This window comes from Sceloporus occidentalis, unplaced genomic scaffold, assembly GCF_023333645.1.
Source record: "Sceloporus occidentalis isolate IW3139 unplaced genomic scaffold, rSceOcc1.0.p SCAF_122, whole genome shotgun sequence".
Lineage (NCBI taxonomy): Eukaryota > Metazoa > Chordata > Lepidosauria > Squamata > Phrynosomatidae > Sceloporus > Sceloporus occidentalis.
This window is the reverse complement of record NW_028317102.1, coordinates 1706680-1730395: the sequence shown is the minus strand read 5'-3', so window position 1 is coordinate 1730395 and position 23716 is coordinate 1706680. Positions and strand designations below refer to the sequence as shown.

Here is a 23716-nt window from a genome sequence, read left to right as displayed (position 1 = left end):
GGTACCGGTGGGAACAGTAGGCGCAGCACTAGTGGTGGTAGAGGCGGTAGAGGTGGGGGTGGTGGTGGTTTTCCCTACAAAGGAATGAGATCGCTTTGGTTTGGGACCCCTCTGAGTCTTGCTGCTAATTTGGCTCTGCTTATTACCTTGCATGCTGCTCGTGGCTGGGGAAGATGCTGCTTGGGGCAAAAGGCACTTCTTTTTACTCACTGGGCTAGTAGAAGTACTAGTTGTGCTACCCTTTAACTTTGAACGTGCTTCTGGTGCTTTAGGCTTTCCGTAAAAAACCATAGAGTTTGTGGGCCTAGCCACACTACTACTGCCTGCTTTTGGTGCCTTTCCTTTACTTGATGATCCTTCAAGCAATGCTTCCCCAAATGATAAGCGAGAGCTTGGCCTACTTGGCCGATTAGACTGACGCAAAGGCTGCATCTTAGAACTGGTGGTGGTGCTGGTGGTGGTGGTGGTGGTAGATGGAGCTTGTCCCTCCTTAGTCCCAAAAGGAGGATCAATTTTGAAATTTTGTGTTGTGTGTGTAGTGTAGTGTTAAAACTTAAAAAAAAAAAAAAAAAAAAAAAAAAAAAAAAAGGGGGATAAAAAAAATTAAAGACTTTGAATTTACACGGGCCTAAGAGCCTATCCTACTACTATGCTAAAGCTATATTAGTATTCTAGTCTAACTCTAGGCAGACGCTGTCAAGCCCACTAAGCTAAAGTGAGGTTAAGTTATATATAATATTATATTATTAATAGATTAGAATTACTTATATTTTGGATTATAGATAGAATATAGATTATGAATTAGAAATAATTACTTATATATTATAGATTATGAATTAGAATTTATATTATATAATATATTATAGATTAAGAAGAATAAAGATTAGAATTATTTTAGTACTACAGCTAGTAGCTTGAAGCTTTGCTTAGTACAGTTGTTGTCGTCACAAATGTTGTTGTCGTCAATTTTTCTTGAAAAGAAATAAAATAAAATGTCACAGCAAAACAGTTAGCTTCACTGCTTGCTGAAACACACAGCACTTATGTGGCTGCACTCACTAGCCCTACAAGTTCCCTTCACTGATGGACTGAGGTGAGCAAAACACTAAGAGTACTTTTTAATAAAATTACAATAAAATGTAAAATAAATGAGAAAATCTTTGCAAAACAGTTAACGTCACTGCTTGCTGATCAAACAAAAACACAGCACTTATGCGGCTGAACTCACTAGCCCAACAAGTTCACTTCACTGATGGACTGAGGTGAGCAAAACAAATGAAATAAAATGAAAGATTATTAATTAAGAAAAATTGACTTGGTCTCTTGCTGTTGCTAAAACAAAGCACAAACTATAGAGCTGCAGCACCAGTACTAATAAGATTAGCTGAACTATAAGCTAGTAGTATAGTAATTATTAATTATATTTTTTATAGCTAATTTAATTAACTATTAAGATAAGAATTATAGAATTATTGATATTAATGATTTTAGATTAGACACTAGTAGATGTCTTGAATGTCTACAGTACACTCTACACTAGTATACTATTACTAACTATAACTGACAAATAAATATAATATTTTATAATGTATTCAATTATTAATTATTAATACTACTGATTTTAGATTAGACACTAGTAGATGTCTTGAATGTCTACAGTACACTTACTAATACTATACTAACTATAGTATATATAACTGACAAATATATATATAATTTTATATGTATTCAATTATTAATAATATATTCTATTAAATTATTTATAAATTCTATTATTTAATTTATTTAAGCAGGACAGGCAGTAGGCACTAGTGCCAGCCCAGGGCAAGGGCACCCCAGTGCCAGTGAGGCACTGAGTGCACTGTCAACTCAACAGCACTACACAGTTGATGACAAATTAAATAAAAAAATTATTAAATTAATCAAATTATTATTATTAAATATTAATTCAGTAGAACTGAAGTGAGGATGAAGTACACTGTGAGAAATGGCAGGCTAAGGCTTACCAGTCTCACACAGAACAATCTCTCTCTGTAACGCTCGGATGCAGCACAGCAGTGTTGCCAAAGCAGTCACAGCGAAAAATGAATGGATCTCTCAGGCAAGCTCTGGTCTTATAAAGGCGCCTTCAGAATTAAAAAAACAGCAGCACAGGCATTGGACGAGACCCTTAGCGTGACGTCACAAGAGTGAGCTGATTGGACAGACGAGGATCAGCTCACTCCTGTTTGAAATTTTGGCGGCTGCGCGGCAAAAACGAAGACGATCACGAAGAATCTTTGATTCTTCGTGGTTGGGAGTCTTCGTCTTCTCCTACGTTTTACCGGCACTGTATTCTCTTCGGCGTGTCTTCGGAACTAACAAAAAAACAGCCTCTTCGTGCTCGTTTACATGTTCGCCCGAAGACGAATACGCAAGTCTAGTAATAACTCCCCAGCACTGTATACAGTAATAATAGCCCCCCAGCAATGTATACAGTAATAACCCCCAGCGCTGTATACAGTAATATAACCCCCCAGCGGTGTATACAGTAATAACCCCCAGCGCTGTATACAGTAATATAACTCCCCAGCGCTGTATACAGTAATAACCCCCCAGTGCTGTATACAGTAATATAACCCCCAGTGCTGTATATATAGTAATATAACCCCCCAGCGCTGTATACAGTAATATAACCCCCAGTGCTGTATATATAGTAATATAACCCCCCAGCGCTGTATACAGTAATAACCCCCAGCCCTGTATACAGTAATATAACCCCCAGCGCTGTATACAGTAATATAACCCCCAGCGCTGTATACAGTAATATAACCCCCAGCGCTGTATACAGTAATAACCCCCAGCCCAGTAATGCCGGTCAACATTGCTAAAAATCTGTCTTTATCTAATTTTGTTCCAATAAACACTCTTTATCTGCAGACTTGGAGGCCGCCATTGCTGTCAGTCATGTGATACAAAATTGTTAAGAAGGTGCAGTATTTTTAATAAATCAGTTTTGGGATCGCAGACTCTGTATTTAAATCAGGCTTGGATCTTGTCAAAAGCCTGGTGGGCCACTGCCCGTCGTCGCTCCATACGCCCTCTATCAGCCGTTCCGGCAGCAGATTGGGTGCTGTAGCGTGTGGCCACAACCTTGCCCATGATCAGAAAAACGTAATGTGCGGCCATAGGCCACGCTTACATCATTAGGCGGCTGCTGGCCTTAAAGTGCTAGCATGCAGCATCTGGTATATTTACAAAGGGATCTCAGATGGGAATCAATGACTTATTGATTATTATTCATTGATTGCCTTCTGTGAGTTTAACCCATCACACGCTGCCAGGTAATCCATTACGACGTGGTGGTCAGCAACACCGGGAAAAAACTGGCAAATATGGCACCCCATTTGACCTTTGGTACAAGACTTTGTACAATTTATTGCAGGACTCTATTTATCCCAAACAAACATAATGTTGATAAGAATGTACAGCTCTTCAGCCACATCCGTTAAAGCAATGGTGACAACCCCAAAAAAATATTCTTCTCAGCAAGTCTGAAAAACTACTGTAATAAAACAAACCCTTTTAAAGACAAAGCCTGATGACCCGTTTAACCGAAGCTCATAATATTTGTCGTCTTTTAAATCTTTAACGAAAATTGACTGGATTGAAGAAAATCTTTCTCGTAATCTGTCAATCATTAACATTGTTGCAAAAGGTCAGCGTAAAATCTACATACAATGGGCTGGTTTCTACGGCTCGGGGATTAAAAAAAACAGAGATATTTTGAGCCATATCCATCGAACGAGATAAAATTTACTATTTTTTTTTCTCGTTTTTTATTTAGGAGGATTGCTATTTAATAATCTATGATATATTTATCTCCGTTATTAAATCCAGCGCTGGCTCATCTGTCTGCAGGAAGAACGTCATTCAATAAACCCTAAAGAACGAGAAAACGTTCTGCGAATGGCCTGAAAGGTTATTCGTCTTCATGTTCCACATCTAAAAAAAAGCCTAGATTTAACCCTTCAGGTCCCTGATACATTTTTATTTATCTTTAATGTGCTGCGACCATCCACCCAAACATGAAAGGCGCAGTCCGTATACAGGTTACATTTCTGAACTTAATTAAAAAAATTATTATTTAATAATTATAATATTTTCACATTTTAGATTAACCCCGATCAAAATTTTTACAACATTACACTTTTTTTCCTGTTAATGAATTTTAAAATTATTATTTAATAATTATAATATTTTCACATTTTAGATTAACCCCAATCAAAATTTTTACAACATTGCACTTTTTTCCCTAAGTATTAAAGTGCCTTTTAAAAAAAAAAAATAATAAAAAAATATGGGTTCACTGAGTAATGCGATTAACCCCCGATGGTGTAACTCATTTTGTCTCATTTAGCTCCTCCCCTGAGCTGCCTCTACTGGAAACAGGAAGTGTAAACAGGAAGCATACTTAAGTACACGTCTAAAAATTTCTAAAAAATGTAGTTACCAATTTAAAACTTTGGAACATTAATACTTCTATTCCCGGAATGGTGAGAAAAGGGAAACTGAGGATAGCAATATTCTAAAGAATGTTTCCGCCGCTATCCCTGTGTTCATTTGATTTGCCCAGCAAGGGGCATACTTACAAAAAAGCGATTGGGTGTTCAAGGACAGGATGGTTAACGTGGTGACTTTATAAATATTTACCTAGTGTGTTGAAAGCTGATGGTTATCTGCAGCGGGGACAGAAAACACGGCTAAAACCTTTAGTCCAGGGTGATGCTGAGGGGCGCTGTCTGCAATGATTTTGTTTGGTGCAATTTTTATATTTCTGACTGTCCATCAACCAAGGTAAGTCCTTTTAATTAAACTTTGTTTTAAAAAAGTCCTCGGTTCTATGATGTTGCACTGCGAGGTCTCTTACGCTATATGTATTTTTGGAGAAAACTTATCTCGGTTACCAATGAGTCTAAAAATAATGGGGTTAAAAAGGGCTTTTTTTGTTGGTGGTAAATACTGAACAATGAACTATGTGTTATTTTGCATTAAATGTAAATTTCATCTCTAACAACGGATTTTAACTACACTAGTGATCTGTGAAACAAATGATACTAGCAAAGAGAATAGAAACAGAATTTGCCGGCAGATCGGCCCCATTCGGCCCCCGTCTAGTCTTCATGCTGTAAAGACCTTAATCAGTCGTCTTAGATTCAGGAGCCGTATGTCTACCACATGCATGTTTAATACCCTCACTGTATTACCCTCTACCACTTCTGCTGGGAGGCTGTTCCACTTATCTACCACCCTTACATTTCATCTAAGCCTCTGATGGTTAAGACTAATGTTTTGCATGCTAATGCGTTGCATATTTTCAGAAATTTTGCCCTGAAAAAAACATCCCCAGCTACAAATGTCACCAGTGAATCCTTTAAACTTTTCCTTTTAGCCATAATTTAAGAGCAAAGTTAGCCAAACGAGTATAGGTCTGTTGCTAAAAAACTTTTTAAATACAGAATATTATATTCAACTAGTATACAAACTATTGATAAATAGATGAATTTTAAGAATTAATATGAGCTTTATTTACTAAACGAGGAGTTTATGGAAGCGATCAATGGCTCAACTCACAGACTTCACAGATCAACCACCACATAAAGGGCTGAGCTGGCCCCGTATAATGTATACTTAAATTATATAACATTAAGAAATCCGTCGGTATATATTATGCATTATGCGGGGCTAACTCAGCCCTTCCCGCAGGAGAAGCTGTTTAGGGATAGACTGCTGTTCCACTATTGTGATAGGTGAAACATTTTAATATAATCGTGTTTGAAAAATTGAAATTCTTTTAATTTCGCTATTTTTATGGAATCCATTGTCTCACGCGTAGCCATGGAGAACGTTTCAATAGAACGGCCGAGGCTGGCTTGGTTAAGAGGAGATGGGGGAGATCGGTTCAGGGGTCCCCGCAGCCGGTAGACTGTGAACTGTCCAGCTGGACTCCATGGAGCTCCTGTGACCCCTGTCAGAAGAAACGAGTAAGTACCGCATCGCTCCCGGGTCTCAGGCTCGGCATTCTCTTTGTTTCGTGATGATAAAAAAACACCACATAAAATCTCTAACTTTGGCTTCTTAGAACCTGTGTATTGTAGAACACTGTGTTAATGTTATTTCTTTTCTTCGCGTAGTACAGGTTTGCCCAGCTGACCCGGCCAACTCAGTTCCGAGGGGAGCCTTGCCAGACCATTGATAGACAAGAGGAGTCGTGTAAGACCGGCACACCCTGCAGGAACACGAAGAGATGCGAAGGTTTCCAGTGCGTGGAATCGGGTAAGAGCGGTGGGGTCGGCGGCATCGATAGTCTATAGTCTTTCCCACAAGTTAGAGGAGTCACACTAAATATTATTATTACTGTATACAGCGCTGGGGGTTATATTACTGTATACAGCGCTGGGGGGGTATATTACTGTATACAGCGCTGGGGGTTATATTACTGTATACAGCGCTGGGGGTTATATTACTGTACACAGCGCTGGGGGTTATATTACTGTATACAGCGCTGGGGGTTATATTACTGTATACAGCGCTGGGGGTTATATTACTGTATACAGCGCTGGGGGTTATATTACTGTATACAGCGTTGGGGGGGTATATTACTGTATACAGCGCTGGGGGTTATATTACTGTATACAGCGCTGGGGGTTATATTACTGTACACAGCGCTGGGGGTTATATTACTGTATACAGTGCTGGGGGTTTATTACTGTATACAGCGCTGGGGGGGTATATTACTGTATACAGCGCTGGGGGGGTATATTACTGTATACAGTGCTGGGGGGTATATTACTGTATACAGCGCTGGGGGTTATATTACTGTATACATCGCTGGGGGTTATATTACTGTATACAGCGTTGGGGGTTATTACTGTATACAGCGCTGGGGGTTATATTACTGTATACAGCGCTGGGGGTTATATTACTGTATACAGCGTTGGGGGTTATTACTGTATACAGCGCTGGGGGTTATATTACTGTATACAGCGCTGGGGGTTATATTACTGTATACAGCGCTGGGGGGTTATATTACTGTACACAGCGCTGGGGGTTATATTACTGTATACAGTGCTGGGGGTTTATTACTGTATACAGCGCTGGGGGGGTATATTACTGTATACAGCGTTGGGGGGGTATATTACTGTATACAGTGCTGGGGGGTATATTACTGTATACAGCGCTGGGGGTTATTACTGTATACAGCGCTGGGGGTTATATTACTGTATACAGCGCTGGGGGGTTATATTACTGTATACAGTGCTGGGGGTTATATACCTGTATACAGCGCTGGGGTTATATTACTGTATGCAGCACTGGGGGTTATATTACTGTATGCAGCACTAGGGGTTATATTACTGTATACAGCGCTGGGGGTTATATTACTGTATACAGTGCTGGGGGGTTATATTACTGTATACAGCACTGGGGGTTATATTACTTTATACAGCACTGGGGGGGTTATTACTGTATACAGTGCTGGGGGTATATTACTGTATACAGCGCTGGGGGTTATATTACTGTATACAGCGCTGGGGGGGTTATTGCTGTATACTGTATACAGATATGATGTTTTCTCTGTCTATACTCCAGGAAAATGTGTTGCACGTAGGCTGTTGTGTAACGGTGACGATGACTGCGGTGATCAGTCTGACGAGAAAGATTGTAAGATCGTCCGAAGACCCTGCGCGGATGACATGGAGCAATACTGGGGCATAGAAAATCTAGCGAGCGGGTAAGTATCTTTACAAAAATAGTTCTAATCCTAAACAGGGGAGATTCCTGGCCGAGGCTAACTAAGTCGAGAGCGGCCGGTCCAGCTGCCACAAAATAGGGAGCCAATTGCCTCATGGGGTGATCAGGCTGCCTGTGGAGCCATTAAACAGAGGGCCCCAATCAGCCCATAAACACTATGAGCAGTGTTCCCTCTAAGCTGTGCGCTTGTGCGCACGCACATAGCTTTTTTAGAGAGCGCACATGTCCAAAAATGTTTGCTCTGTGAAACTTTTTGCACAAGAGAAATTTTCTGCGCACGCCAACTAAGAAAAATGAGATGGAACATTGACTATGAGGGACTGAGAACGTATCCATGGAACGCATAGAAAGGCGCTGCATGCTTTAAAAAATACTGAAAAACTGCATCTGTTACCCGAGTTTTGTCTAAAGGCTTCCTGTACAGCAGGCGATTACTTTCAAGGGATCCATCTATAAAGTGGACATAGAAACAAAAGGTGATAATTGTTGACCTTATTTGCATGTGCCTACCCAGAATCCCTTGTGGTTGTGGCAGCACCATGAGATTTCTGAGGGAAAAACAAGCCTTCTGGTTTGTCTGGTGTCTGTAGATGAGTGTTTAATAATACTTCTACTACCCCCTTAAAAAATACTGTGCGCAGGATTATGATGTCATATCCTGGCACAGAAGGATGCCTTTCCAACTTTTCCAAAGTTAGGTCTAGGAAAGCGCTACATCTATATATTACTGTATACAGCGCTGGGGGGTTAAATTACTGTATACAGTGCTGGGGGTTATATTACTGTATACAGCGCTGGGGGTTATATTACTGTATACAGCGCTGGGGGTTATATTACTATATATACAGCGCTGGGGGGTTATATTACTATATATACAGCACTGGGGGTTATATTACTGTATACAGCGCTGGGGGGTTATATTACTATATATACAGCACTGGGGGTTATATTACTGTATACAGCGCTGGGGGTTATATTACTGTATACAGCGCTGGGGGGGTTATATTACTGTATACAGCGCTGGGGGGTTAAATTACTGTATACAGTGCTGGGGGTTATATTACTGTATACAGCGCTGGGGGTTATATTACTGTATACAGCGCTGGGGGTTATATTACTGTATACAGCGCTGGGGGGGTTATATTACTGTATACAGGGCTTGGGGTTAAATTACTGTATACAGTGCTGGGGGGTTATATTACTGTTACAGCGCTGGGGGTTATATTACTGTATACAGCGCTGGGGGGTTAAATTACTGTATACAGTGCTGGGGGGTTATATTACTGTATACAGCGCTTGGGGGTTATATTACTGTTACAGCGCTGGGGGTTATATTACTGTATACAGTGCTGGGGGTTATATTACTGTATACAGCGCTGGGGGGTTATATTACTGTATACAGCCCTGGGGGTTATATTACTGTATACAGTGCTGGGGGGGTTATATTACTGTATACAGCGCTGGGGGGTTATATTACTGTATACAGCGCTGGGGGTATATTACTGTATACAGCGCTGGGGGGTTATATTACTGTATACAGCGCTGAGGGTTATATTACTGTATACAGCGCTGGGGTTATATTACTGTATACAGCGCTGGGGGTTATATTACTGTATACAGCGCTGGGGGTATATTACTGTATACAGTGCAGGGGGGTTATATTACTGTATACAGTGCTGGGGGTATATTATTGTATACAGCGCAGGGGATTTTACTGTATACAGCACTGGGGGGGTTCTTACTGTTTCCAGCACTGGGGGTTATTACTGTATACAGTGCTGGGGGGGTTCTTACTGTTTCCAGCACTGGGGGTTATTACTGTATACAGTGCTGGGGGTTATATTACTGTATACAGCGCTAGGGGTTATTACTGTTTCCAGCATTGGGGGTTATATTACTGTATACAGCGCTCGGGTTATTAATAATATATTTTATATCATATAAGCTATTGTTTGTATAATAGAAATACATCGTCTTATCATTCACTTGGTAAAATACTAGGCTTACCGTTTTAGGGTTTCTGAATAATGTAACTTTTTTTCCCCCCCAGATACAATTTATTCACAAATAACCGTGAAGGATTAGTGTTAGATAACCGCTATTACGCCGGGGCCTGTTCTCCGCACTATATTTTGGGTACGAGATTTCGAAAGCCTTATAACGTGGAAAGCTACGTTCCGCAGGTAAAGTCAAACCATATATCAGTCTTAAAAATGACAGAATAGATGATTTCGCCCGGGATTTTGCCTTGTTTTTATAATTCTGCATTATTCTGTCAACCGGATGAATATTTTTTCTTTATTACCGAATAAAGCGTTAAAAGTGGATTTTAATGTCAAAAGGAAACCACAGGGTGCCCCCTTTTAGAATTTAATCTACAATCTAATATAAATATATAAATGACCTCTAATCGTTTTTACCATTTTTCACTTATTTTTATGGTTACATTTTTTTTATCCTTTGTTAATTATGAGATCGTGTTGGGGTTATACTTATCACCTTGCCAAGGAGTCTCCGGGTGAAGCTCTAATTCCCCGGGTTTGTGGGTCACTCTCACCCAATTGCCACCGAAATTCGATGACATCAAAAGAGATGAATAATAATTAATAATGAATCATCTTTTTTTTGGTTTTCAGAGTAAAGGCGAATATGAGTTTCAGCTTTCCGAGTACGAATCTCATTCAGATTTCGAAAAAAATTTCTTCAGTGCTCACGGAAAACAAACCAGCTTCAGCTTTGGGATAAAAATACCAGAAGTGATCGATATCGGATTCAGTTACAGTGACATGAGTTTCAAAAAAAACGTTGAAAGGATAAAGAAATATTCGCACACTGTGAGTGCCCCCGGAATACTGATGTGAAGGGGCTGGGGCTGAAAAATGGGCACTGGCACTTTAAGGTCGGCGGCTGATAGACAACAAAATGCGCAATAAACAATAAATGATAAAAATAATAATAACATTTTGCAGTTACTTGTAAAGAGAAATGAGAATATTTACCATATATCCAGACTGTCCTGATTTTCTATGGACAGTCCCAACTTTGAGGCATTGTTCCACATGGCTGCCACGCCTACCCCATTTTTGGGGTGCAGTGGGGATCATAGGGGGATCTTCTGATCTACTGCGACCTGCCCAGGGAGCTTTAAAATAAATAATTCCAGCCCCCTCGTGGCCACATTGAGACGTTCTGTTACTGAGCATCACCAAGGTGGTCTTTCAGTTATGGCGGCTGGGTGGTTCCATCTCCGACCATGTCCAATCCTGGGTGCGACCATTCCCCCTCCACCTGTAGCCGCACCCACCAACACAGTTGCCCCGGTTTAAATACCTAATATGTTCTGGGGGGGGTATGACATCATGTCTAATATTAGACTATTATATACAATATTTAGATATAGGTTCTAAATTATATGTATTTTTTTTATTATTATGTTTCAGAGCAGTAAATATATTCACGCTAAGTCTACCCTGGAAGTCGCGCGGTACAAACTCAAATCACGGGGCCTGATGCTTCATTCAGAATTTTTCCAGAGAATAAAACAGCTGCCTCTGGAATACGTCTACAGCGAATACAGAGACCTCTTCAGAGATTATGGGACTCACTTCATCACAGAGGCAACCTTAGGAGGCACCTACGAATACACCCTAATTCTAAAGTCAGACACCATCAAAAATGAAGGTATAGAATTAGCACATTAGACTTTTAATGATGAACGTAGAAAAATAAATTGTTTGCAACCGTTCAAAATTTTGGGGTCACTTAGACATTTCATTGTTTGTAAAAGAAAAGCAGATTTTGTCCAGGAAACGGCAGATTTGTGATGAAACAGCTTCATAGGCGTAGAGAGGCCCTTTATCACTCCTATCACTCCTGTGTTCCAATGGCCCTTTATCACTCCCATCACTCCTGTGTTCCAATGGCCCTTTATCACTGCCATCACTCCTGTGTTCCAATGGCCCTTTATCACTACATCACTCCTGTGTTCCAACGGCCCTTTATCACTCCCATCACTCCTGTGTTCCAATGGCCCTTTATCACTGCCATCACTCCTGTGTTCCAATGGCCCTTTATCACTACATCACTCCTGTGTTCCAATGGCCCTTTATCACTGCCATCACTCCTGTGTTCCAATGGCCCTTTATCACTGCCATCACTCCTGTGTTCCAATGGCCCTTTATCACTGCCATCACTCCTGTGTTCCAATGGCCCTTTATCACTCCCATCACTCCTGTGTTCCAATGGCACGTTGTGTTCGCTGATCCAAGTTTGAATAGCTACTTTATGGTTAGAATACTCTTTTGCAATTAGGTTACAGCCAGAAATGTCCTTGTTTTCCTTGAAAACAGCTCAGTGACCCCAAAATTTGGAACGGTCGGTAGGGTATGTATAGATATGTAATTGGGCAAAACCAGATTGGCCTACGCAAGGCCAAAGATATTGAAAAACCAACATCTCTTATTTGTTCTGGATCAATTCACTAGTATTAAACTTGCCAAAAAATTACCAGGCAGGGAAGTTCTATTGGATGTCAACAGTAACTACAGCGGTGCGGATTATGATGGCGCTATAAAAAAAAATAATAATAATACTAATAATAATAATAGTAATAAATAGCTCCTTTCATGCTAATGCAAGAGGAAAATGTGATGAAATTTTCTTTTAATATATTGTTTTTCTCCCAAATAGGGTATTCCTTAAAAGACATACAATCGTGTGTTCAGGCGGGATTTACCCTCGGGGGTAATATCTGCGGTGTCTGGGTCAGCGTCAGTATGTCAGCCTCACAATGTGATGCATTATTAAAGGAAATTGGAGGTAAGAAAGTTTTGCTTTACTGAGAGGGTAGTAGATAAGGGGAACGGTCTGCCAGCAGAAGTGGTAGATGTAAAACGCTTACATGACTGTGCTACCTATGGATAGCGTCCGTTTCAGTTTCCTTGTTAATTATTAAACATGATTCCGGGACAATGTCGGTTGTATTTTGCAGACAGCTATTCTACGCATACACTGCTGGAAGATTTTGTAGCAATTGTTCGAGGAGGAGCAAGTGAACATGTAACGACCCTGGCTTACAAAAGCCTCCCGACCCCTGACCTCATGCAGGAATGGGGCGACGCTGTCCAGTATAACCCTGACATCATAAATGTGAAGGTAATGGTGTCTTCTAGATCATCTATGTTTGCTGTAGCCAGGTAGGTGGGCTGCAATGTTTCAGAATATGTATCCATTAAACAAAGCATGCCCCGTTCACACCGCGAGGGCAAATGACAGCTTGGGCGGTAGTCGGCAGCCTCAGTTCCTCGATACTGCTTCAATATGATAATCTAGGATTTTCATAGGCATTTGAACCAGATGACCCTTAAGGAACTCTAAGCGATCTGCTAGAAACATGAGCAATGGAAACCAGTTGGATGAATCTCCTAATTCTGTTTATAGTTAAAAAAAAATCATCATTTTGCATTTCCGGTGCTATGTAGATGTAATGAATGTTCTTAAAGAGCTGACCTGGTTTTGGGGTAAATAGGGCGTATAGATTGCAACGTTCTAAATCAGAACTTTACAGTATCTGCTCCAGGCTTATGGACCATAGACCTTCTCAGAGGTAAGCCAATGACGTCACATATATGTAAATGTTTATATGTTAAAACACATACGTATCCAGGAAATAATACCTTATAGGTTAAAGAGAAGAAGGTCTTAGGTTCTCAATCATCAGGCTAACGAGACGATAATCCAAGAGGGTGAAAACAATGGTCGACTTTATTCAAAAGGAAGAGTTAAAGAGAAAGGAGAACATTTTTTCTGTAATGTTAATGAATTATGAGGGATCTGTCTTCTCTTTGTCCTCGTTCTAGGTCAGTCCTCTGTATGAGTTGGTGACCACGACGGATTTCAGCAGTGCCAATATTCTGCAGGAGAACATGAAACGCGCCCTTGAGGAATACTTCTCCGAGACGAGTTCCTGCCGCTGCGTGCCGTGCCAAAATAACGGGATTCCGGTCATGAAGGGTAAAATGAAAATTCCAGAAGACGAACATTTAGAAAAGAAATGCAGGCAAATGTAATAAATATTGTCTTTATTGTGTTCTTTAGAATCTCGTTGTGAGTGCATTTGCCCTTCTGGGTTTAAAGGTTCAGCTTGTGAAACCACCAAGAGACCAGGTAAATATTGATACATTTAAATAGGGCTCTTCCGACCTAAATTTTATGATTCTACTGAAAAATATTTCAAACTGCATGGAACATTCCCAAAACCTTTGGGGTTTTAATGGATATCTGATGATACAGCATGGGCAATGTTGGGTCTTGGAGGTTTCTTGAATCATTGATCTATAGGGAAAGCCATCTCCCATTGGTTTGCAATCAAGTGCTTTTATAGAGCGCATGAAACGAAACCTGATTATGTTTGGCCCTCACAGGGATTCTGAGATTTTTTTTCTTTCTCTTCAATAACAAAGTGGTAACAAATAGCCCAATGTATCATTTTTTGTGTAGTTGCCGCTTATAGGAGCTTTTCTTGTCTTGCTTCTTTCAGTTCCTCCAGTAGATGGAAACTGGAGCTGTTGGGCCAGCTGGACACCTTGCTCTAGAAGAGAAAAGACGAGACAGCGGCAGTGCAACAATCCACCGCCACGCGGCGGCAAGCAGTGTGAAGGAGCCAGTGCTGAGACATCAAGCTGTTAGTTGTACCAAGACCATTAAAGTGCTTAAAACATTGGCAGTCCATCTGCCCGAGACTGCATTTCCTACGATGCTTACTAATTCCTTTGGTCGACCATTGCTGTGCTGAGAAGCTGGTTAAGTCAACTAAGTCTAGAAAATAAATGTATTCATATGGGGCATAAAATATTGTTTTAGACACATAAATCACAACTTATATGTAAACTTAGAATTTGGTTTTAAAAATAAAAATTTTGTACACATAATGGGTCATCACTGATCATGCTTTATAATTACAAACATTTTAAATGGATTTAAAATGAAATCACCCTTGTCAAGTAAGTTGATTTCTCCACGGACCACAGCTTATGTGAATTTGTTCTGCCTTGGGCACTTCTTTTGTCTGTTTAAAGAGCTGAGTAGGTGGTGGGGACTCAAGTTGAGACTGATCATACCTCCGCAAGCTTTTAGGGGATAGTATGGCCTGAAGCTGAGCCAAGCTGCAGTCCTCCAGCAGAAAGTCTTCACTTGAGCTTGGCAGAGGACCTTTGTGTGCCGATAAGGTCTTGGCTCCGCTCTTGTGTTGGCTCTGTGAACTGGCCTGAGCTCAAACTTCGCTTTTGCTCTTCCACCTCTAGAAGACAGAAACATTCATAGCCGCTCTGCCCATATAGTCCAATAGCTGAGAAGCTGCTGGACCTTTGCCTACTGTTGGTCACCGAAGCTTCTCTTGATGTAATAGTAGATCATATAATCGACCCACCATTCTCTTCTCAGTAGAGTTCCTATTGACCGAACAGCTAGGCTGTCTTTAAACTTTCTGTTTAAACATATTTCTCTTATTTTGTCCAAATTATTTTACAATTCCATACACTAAATAAACCCACGTAGTGGTGTTTAGGGTTCGAAACAAGCAATAGCATTCGGAAATCTAACATGGAAGCGGCCAACTTAAATTTCTGCTCTCTTTATAATTAAAATTAATAGTTATAATACTTTTAATTTATTAATCCCATGTTGATTAGTTGCTGGTTGATTCAGGAAGCCTTTTATAAAAGTGGGGGCAGGGAAAGGAGGAGAACAGTTAATGCTGGCTCTGCCACAGGCTGCCTCTGATTTCAGCTTCCATGAGATGAACTTTAAAACCAAATATCTCTAAAAGATTAACACTGATTGACAAACATTAGACGAGAAGCTTTAGGTAGACTCAACTAATAAATCCATTTATTCTCAATGACTTGACAATTAAAAAAATGCTTTGTTGGGGAAAACTGAAGCCTGGGAGCACTGAAACTAAAATAAAAAAGTATAAAACAGCATATTTTTCAAACAGAAGTGAAGTGAAAAAGAAGTGAAGTAACTGATTGTGTTTGAAATGGGTAAACATTTATTTTACACACATTATTTTAGGTATACACAGTAATATTGTCAAGGTATGGGCACATACTGGTTTTATAGATCAACTCAATGAACCTACAAACATTACCGTACCTCCCAACAGTCCTGGTTTTCAAGGGACAGTCATAATTTGCAGACAGTGGGGATCATGGGCTGGTTCATCCTTTGATCTCCCCAGGCCTGGCCAGGGAGCTGTAAAGTCGGCATCACAGCCTTCCATTGCAGTTCTCATGGGGTCATCTTGAGACCTGAGGTGTTCCCTCATTGTCGCTTGCCCCATCGCCCTCAACACAGATGTCTTGATTTGGACACTTGAAATGTTGGGGGGTATGTGTTTCTGCCTCCTTCCATGGAGACTCCATGGAAGGAGCTCTGATGAGGTTGAAAGTGATCAGAAGCCACCGGTTTCCATGGCTTGGCCATGGAAGTATGATACGAACATTCTGCTTGTAAAACCATAATCGGATAACAATGTACCTTTGTAAGGAGCTTTGATACAACAATCTGTAAGTGTCTGGACATGGTTTACAAACAGCCAATTTGCTACCAATCACAAGAAGCTGTTATTTAGAAGATGTTATCTAGAGGTAGAAGACATTGAAGGAGATCTGGCCAATGTAATTGTTTTTAGGTCTCTAAGCTTTATTGATGAACGTGTTTCAGTTTCAACAACAAATCTCTTGTCAATGTCCTGATTAGTAAATGGCTCTTTTGGGTTCCATTTTCCCAGTGCACTGTTCAGACACCATAATACACGGAATCGCTTGGTTAGCAAGAGTCACTCTGGGCATTTTTTCCCAAACACTCCAAGCCGCCATTTTGAGGAGGTGGGTTATTGCAATTTCTTGTCCTTTGACGTTTTCCACTCTGGCAACCGGACCATGAAGACCAACAGCCCCAGTTCCCGTTGACACTCGTACCTAGAAAAGAAAATTTAACTATTAATGTCTTTCATGGGTTTCAATGCTCTAGATATCACGAGAACAAAAGGGACTCCACATCCCAAACAAGAACTTGAAGAACTCAAGGAACGAACATGCGGAGTTTCAGAAAAACTCAACAACAAGATCCCACCGCATGATTGATTTGGAGCTTAGAAGCTCTGAATCGCTAACTTTTATTTTTTAATTAAAACAAGACCCTGATTCCAGACCACCCCGAGTCCCTCTATTATTAAGTGTACCTTTGCGCGAAGTCTTTTCACATGCGGGACCTTCGTATCCGGACGGGCAAATGCAATCACACCCGTTGTTATCGAGTAAAGGTTCGCCGTTATTCTGGCAAGGGCCGCACCGGCAGGCATTAAACTCACTCACAAACTGGTTGTACGCGGCTTTCATGTTATTTATTTTTTCCTCAATTCCAGATATACCTGATTGCTGTAAACCTTCGTATATCGGTTGTACCTAAAAATATATATATTTGAAAAACATAACACAATGGTGATGACTGGAGCCAAAGTAACGGAGCTATCAGCATTTTCATTATCACATGAGTAGAGGTGCAAATGTTATCCTCTACAAGACCATATCATGTGAAAGTATCAGGATCGTACTATCCTACTGTGATTTTTACTACGATATGTTCTCTAAAAGCCACAATTCCTGGCTTGCATCCCCGATTTAAAAGCATTATTTATGGAATATCATTTAAACATGCATGGGATAGGCATATGGCTGCCGAATCTAAGACGAGACCAACGACTGGTTAAGGTTTGAGTCTTTACAGCAGGAGAAACGGGCGACTAGATGTCGTTACCTCGAAATCAATTAGGGCCGGGTTATACTTCAGAGATCTTCCCCAATAACGATAAGTGTTGGGATCAAAAACATGCATTAATCCTCCCGTAGATTCCGTGTCGCCACCTTTTGTATGCGTGATCACATCTCTTAGGAAGTTTTTCTCTCCAGAGTTATCTAAAACAAAATAGACTCATTTATTGTTTTTTTTCTAGATTTTTAGAGGCTAATTACGATTAGAATCGAGAAGAAGAGTAAAATGCGGATGTTCTAAATTAGAATGAAATTGGCACGCGGATGTGAGAAGGGATGGATGGTTTATATCACGCTGTTGGAGGGTCCGCCTCACTTCGCTAGGAACTTGCGGCTTATGGATGTCATCTGCATATGGTTTTTTTGTCTTAGTGTATGGATAATTCTTTGAGTTATCAAAATATGGAATTTTTTAAGCAAAAATAATTACTGAGGAGAATGTTCCAACAAGAGACTCTAATCTAAAACTTGGAGGTCAGGGGCTTACATCTAGTGTAAGGAAGTTATGCTTTACGGAGAGGGTGGTAGAAAAATGGAGCAGCCTCCCAGCAGAATTGGTAGAGGGTAATACAGTGAGGGTATTAAACATGCATGGGATAGGCATACGGCTCCTAAATCTAAGACGAGACCAACGACTGATTAAGGTTTCTAGATCAGGGAAAAAAGGCAGACTAGATTGGACTAATTCTATGTTTCTATGTAGTCGGCACCGTCAGGTTCATTTTTCAAACAGTACCAAATGTTTTCTACAGCAATGAATAAGAGTCTCTTGGTTAAGGGTGTGGAAAAAAAAAACTTAAAAGCTTCTCCTATGGGAGGCAGCTGGCTCAAAATGATGTTGGTTGGATTGGTGTCACGAAGAAATGTCAATGTTTCCATAAACTTCACTACTAGTGGGAAAAAAATGTAACAAATTGTAACAAATTATTAGAACGAAAAAAGAAAGGTCCCACCTATAAAGGCTCCTTGACAATGCAGGTCACGATACCATCAATGGCAGGATTTATGATAATTAAGGGCACATATGGCAAGACATAGCTGCTTGAAGTCCACCAAACGTGGCCAGGTTTGAATGACTCAAAGAAGACGACGAGTCTCCCATTTTTGCCTAAAAAATGTTTACCTACCTTGCTAACAGAATCTTTAGAGTTTTATACAGAACAAATATAAAGTTCCTCACTTTGATTAAAATAACGAGGAACTAATAAAAATACAGAGGGGGTTTAATAAACGATGACCTCGGGGGATCATTAAGCATTTTTTATGTTGACTTCTTGTTTTTTTTTGTGTCTGTGGAATATATACCTTCAAAATATTCGTTAAGCGTTTGGCATTGCTTTCCCTTTAATTTGAGCGTGCCCTCCAGTTGCTGATCCTCTGATTCAATTTTAATGCCAATACTTTGTCCGAAACACGTAGTAATCGTCGAATAGTCAATCTCTAAAGACAAGAAAAAGAAACCAATTGACAAATGCCCCAACTATGATTACAGGATTTCCTAAAGACGCACAAAGAACGCTCATGGCTTATTTCCAAAACCCTGTGTCCCCTTTTTCCTCCCGCGATGTTCCTCTTTTCTAGAAGCTTGGAACATTTGTTGGGTATGAGTTGATATCAGTGTTCTACAGCCCTACCACTTCTTACCACACCATTTAAAATCAAATGTGTCTCACTGGGAGGGATGGTTTACGTATATAATCAGCGTACGCTTGTTGATATGGTGGTTGCTCCATTGAGGCGTCCCTGGGCTGGTGCCTCCTTTTGGTGGAGCTCATGTGGCAAACCTCATCATCTAGAATGTGGTCATTGTCAGCCACCGGCTATTAATTACCAGGACAAATTTTAATCCTCAATATGTCCCTTGACATATATTGGGTCTGGTTTGGCAGATTTATTAATTGCACGTCATGTGCGTCAATCACAATAAAGACTATAAGGCAGCAGTGACTTCCACAAGCCTTCTCACTGACCCCATGGTCCATGTATGGAAGCTTCACCTATCCCCTGACTTTTTGTGAATGTTTGCGAATGAGAGAGTTTGCTTTTAAATAATCTTAAATAATAAGACAGGTGAACACAAACCAATTATATCTAAGATAATAACCTGTCTTTTTCATAATTTCATCGTCAATCACGAGAATGTTCTCTAAAATTCCTCCCATAGTTCCAGAGGTGACGAAATGCGTCCCGTAGTCTTGAATAAATTTGGAATAAAGACCGTAATGGTATCTGTCTGGGAGTTCCATCAGTGACTGATACATGTCCTCATCGAGCGTAATGGAATTTCTTCTCATCTTGAATCGAGCTGTTTGTACTTTGGTAGCTATTTGCATAAATCTTAAATTCTGAAAGAAAAGGAAAAAAACCCCCAAAAACACACAAACAAAAGCAGTGTTATTAACAATATGCCTAAAATGGGGTATGTATATGTTACAGGACAGTCATGAAATTTCAACTGACCAACTTCATTAACCATGAAGTTAAACGAAGGGAGTTTCTCTTGCTGATGTCGGTGGGCGGTCCCGCTGACGTCAGTGGGCGGAGCTGCTGATGTCAGGAGACGTTTCTGCCCATTTAAAGGGGAAATGGGCTGGGAGAGGGGCCTTCAAGACCCCACTCCAGCGACCCGGAGGATTCGACTGTTGACCCAGAGAACTGGAGAAGCGGTGGTTCTCCTGGAGTTCTCCAGGTCAAACTCAGAGAGTTCCCAAGTATGGTGCTTTCACGTTTAAGACTTCTTTATTAATGCATTATGCAGGGCTGGTTCAGCCATATTGCAGGACCCTTTTGCCAGGGAATGAAGAAGAAATTTTTTTAGTTTTTTTGTTTTCATTCTAAATATTTGTCATGGACTTTCCTAAAGCTTTGTAGATGTAGACCATTGATGGATCTTCACTTAGCGTTAAACCACATCTACAGTTTTCCCCAAATGAACCAAAAACTCCTTCATTACTGCTTAAAGGGTTGCCAGTGGATGACCACTGGTCCAATTAATTAACCCATTTCTGGGGCTTGTGATGGAGAGCACCTACGATACTTCCAACTATATGATATACTGAAATATAGCACCGTTACTCGTTGTGTTTCACAGCAATGTCTCAGTACTAATTACCTTTTCGTTATAGGTTGTTACATTTTTCAGGTATTCAAATTCCCTCTTGGTGTCGAATCCAACTTCAAGACCGACCGGTACTCCCGCCGGCCTTATGTTGAAGGAGAAACCCATAGAAAAGGAGCCACCTTGTTTAACCGCATTAAGTAATTCCCTCGAATCTTCGTAAACCTCGAACGATAATCCAGTGTCAGCCCGGGCCTGGGAAGAAAATGAGTAATGTGCATATTGTCAGTCATCAAGGTAACGATGGGACGGTTTTGTGAGTCCACTTTTTGGAATACAATGGAGAAGAAAATATATGGCCTCACTGATGTCCTTTACACACTCGGAGGTTTAAGACCATTATTGGACCCATTGGCCACTAGAAACCCAATGGAGGGGGGCCCTGGCTTTTTATATGTGTATAGATGGAGATATTCCATCTCAGGAGAGCAGAGCCCATGATCTTCATACCCAATGACATTGAGATATGGGTTTACGTGGCGGAGATTTGTTCCAGGGCTAAGCGTTCAAGGTTTGGTCAAATATACAATCCCATACTCACTAGGAATTGATACATATGGAAATTATAGGGTTTCCTGAAGTACTTTTCATCATCGGCGTAGTACATTTTTTCACACGTAGGATCGTATTTCAGGTCCCTCCATTCTCCGTTGTATACATACTCGCACTGGCCACCATAAAATCGGTGATCATATACGTTCAGGGCAAACTCGTTAGTGAGTATATTAAAGCTAGATAAAGACAAAACGCGCTGTCGGTTATTTTTTTACAGATGAGTTACGGAGAAAGTTTCTACAAAGACAGAAAAATTAGGTTCTAAGAGGGTAATACAGTGAGGGGATTAAACATGCATGGGATAGACATACGGCTCCTGAATCTAAGACGAGACCAGCGACTGATTAAGGTTTGAGTCTTTACAGCAGGAGAAACGAGCAGACTAGACGGGGGCCGAATGGGGAAGAGTCTTATATACATACGTTCAGGCCCTTCATAATATTTGCTTTGAACGAAAAGGGTTTCATACCCTCTCACAGCTTTTTCTGCTCCGGGAATGGGGAAAAGCTGTCTGCAGAATGTCTCATCTGTCAAGTCATCGCAGTCCCTCTCGTCAGACCCGTCCGTGCAGTCTGACTCCCCATTGCACACCAGACGTTTCTTGATACAGCGACCTAAATGGTCACATCAGGAATGTACACCCCAAAAAAATCAGGTCATTGTGACGCCAGCCGTTTCGATAATGAAAACAATCACTTTGTTTTCTAAACAGATGGTGATCATTGGTCGCTCTGCGGCGGTAACCTTTGGTTATTTACTCACCTGTCTCTTCACACTGAAAATCAGAACCACAATTATTCTCCGGGACACATTTGTCGCTGGTTTGACATGTCATGGTTTCCAGAAGGCTCCCGATGCAAATCCTTCCTCCATACTTGGCAGGCTGGTCTAAATTCCTGTACCTGTACTGTGAAAATTTGGGGTTTACAGCAGCTTCTCCATCGAAACCATGACAAATTGATTACATTTCATGGATGTATTGGTTTAAGCATGGCATGTACCAGGTGCCGGGCTCTGGATGTTGAGGCAGCTATGGCACTTTAGGGCCAGCGGCCGCCAATGACATAAATGTAGCTGACGACTTGATATGAGAGTCCGCCTGGCCTGTGGCCCCTGGCCAGTATGCACCCAGGGGCCACATGATGCAACACAAGATGTCACAATAATGCGAAAGATCAGGTGAGCATGGATAGATGTCGGCCAGTGGCCAGGTGTGCCAGATGGCCAGTCTTGGCCTAGAATATATGCATTATACATATTCCCTGGCAGTGGCATATTTAATGTATACGGATCCAAGACAAAACGGATGACCACGTAGTTTTGAAGACCCGGAGAAGGATATCCAGATGCCTCCATGTTCGGGTCAGATAATGACATTTAACATTTTAGGAAGAGGGTTGACTCAATTGAACTAAACTTGCTGTTTTGAATGATTTCATGCAAAGAAGTTTTACTACAAATTAAAACCACCTTTAAAAAAATCCTTGTAAACTTTGCGGAATTTTTCATTATTTAGTTCAAAGCTAGATCAAAATAAATTATAAAAAAACCCAAAACTTAATTCAGTCAATCTCAATTACCTCTATGCGACATTAATTATGTCTACACCGTAGGTTATGAAAACAATCAAATTTATGACATTTGCCGTAATTAAAATATTTATAATCAAAATCTAGCTCATTGCTAACTGAATTATGTTCTGTAATCTATTTAAAAAACCGGTGTAGCTGTCTGGAGCGGTGATTATTATTCATGGATCAAACATTTAATTAGAATTACTTGTTTAATTATTTACAACAATGGACGATTTCCATGCTGGGTTTTCTCTTCGGTGGGCATGACGCCCTCTTGGACGCCTCAACTTCACTCGGAAAGATACTCAATCATTTTCTTACCTAAGAAGAGCATCGTCGATATACCCTCACATGTACTCACGGTTGGGGGGGGGTAGATAATAATAAAAAATACCATTAAATATCAGAGGGCTTACTTTGAGTCTTCTGCACGGGAAGCATGGAGACCATTCTGACCATTGAGTTAGTCGACAGTCCACCGGTGACGGCGTCTCCACGCTTCGGATGTTCCTGCTACAGATTGAGGGTAACATTTAATGAATGTACAATATATTATAAGTGGCAGAATGTGACCATGGAAGAAACGTTGAGAACTATTAAGGGGTAACATCTCTTAAAGAAGAACAACTTTGGAAACTATTAACAATAAAGTTCTAAAGCATGGACACCTCCAGGAGACACGTGAAATGGGGCTCCTCAAGCTTTTGCAAGTTCCTATATGCCTACAAACTAAAGTTCCTTAAGCAAATTTACACTTATTTACATGGGAAAAATAGCTGGTAGAAGGTTCTGGGTGGAAATCTATAATAGAGCCACAAACTTCCACACTCCTTGAATCTCTAATC

General features: G+C 40.7%; 2 protein-coding genes across 2 annotated transcripts; one reads left to right on the top strand and one right to left on the bottom strand.

The window, feature by feature from the left end:
* Positions 1-4786: 4786 nt before the first annotated feature.
* Positions 4787-14478, top strand: LOC149282147 (complement component C8 beta chain-like). Its single transcript, XM_089498587.1, has 12 exons — positions 4787-4836; positions 5876-6023; positions 6174-6315; positions 7630-7771; positions 9842-9974; positions 10428-10625; positions 11232-11472; positions 12481-12609; positions 12782-12945; positions 13650-13803; positions 13888-13956; positions 14330-14478. The coding sequence occupies exons 1-12, from the start codon at positions 4787-4789 to the stop codon at positions 14476-14478; spliced, it is 1719 nt and encodes a 572-aa protein (XP_089354713.1).
* A 2142-nt stretch (positions 14479-16620) lies between these two features.
* Positions 16621-23404, bottom strand: LOC149282146 (complement component C8 alpha chain-like). The gene is made up of 10 exons (XM_089498585.1): positions 23288-23404; positions 22060-22204; positions 21767-21911; positions 21284-21473; positions 20737-20937; positions 19729-19969; positions 18930-19064; positions 17611-17768; positions 17036-17258; positions 16621-16772 (listed from the first exon to the last, which is right to left on the bottom strand). The coding sequence occupies exons 1-10, from the start codon at positions 23402-23404 to the stop codon at positions 16621-16623; spliced, it is 1707 nt and encodes a 568-aa protein (XP_089354711.1).
* Between the last annotated feature and the right edge of the window lie 312 nt (positions 23405-23716).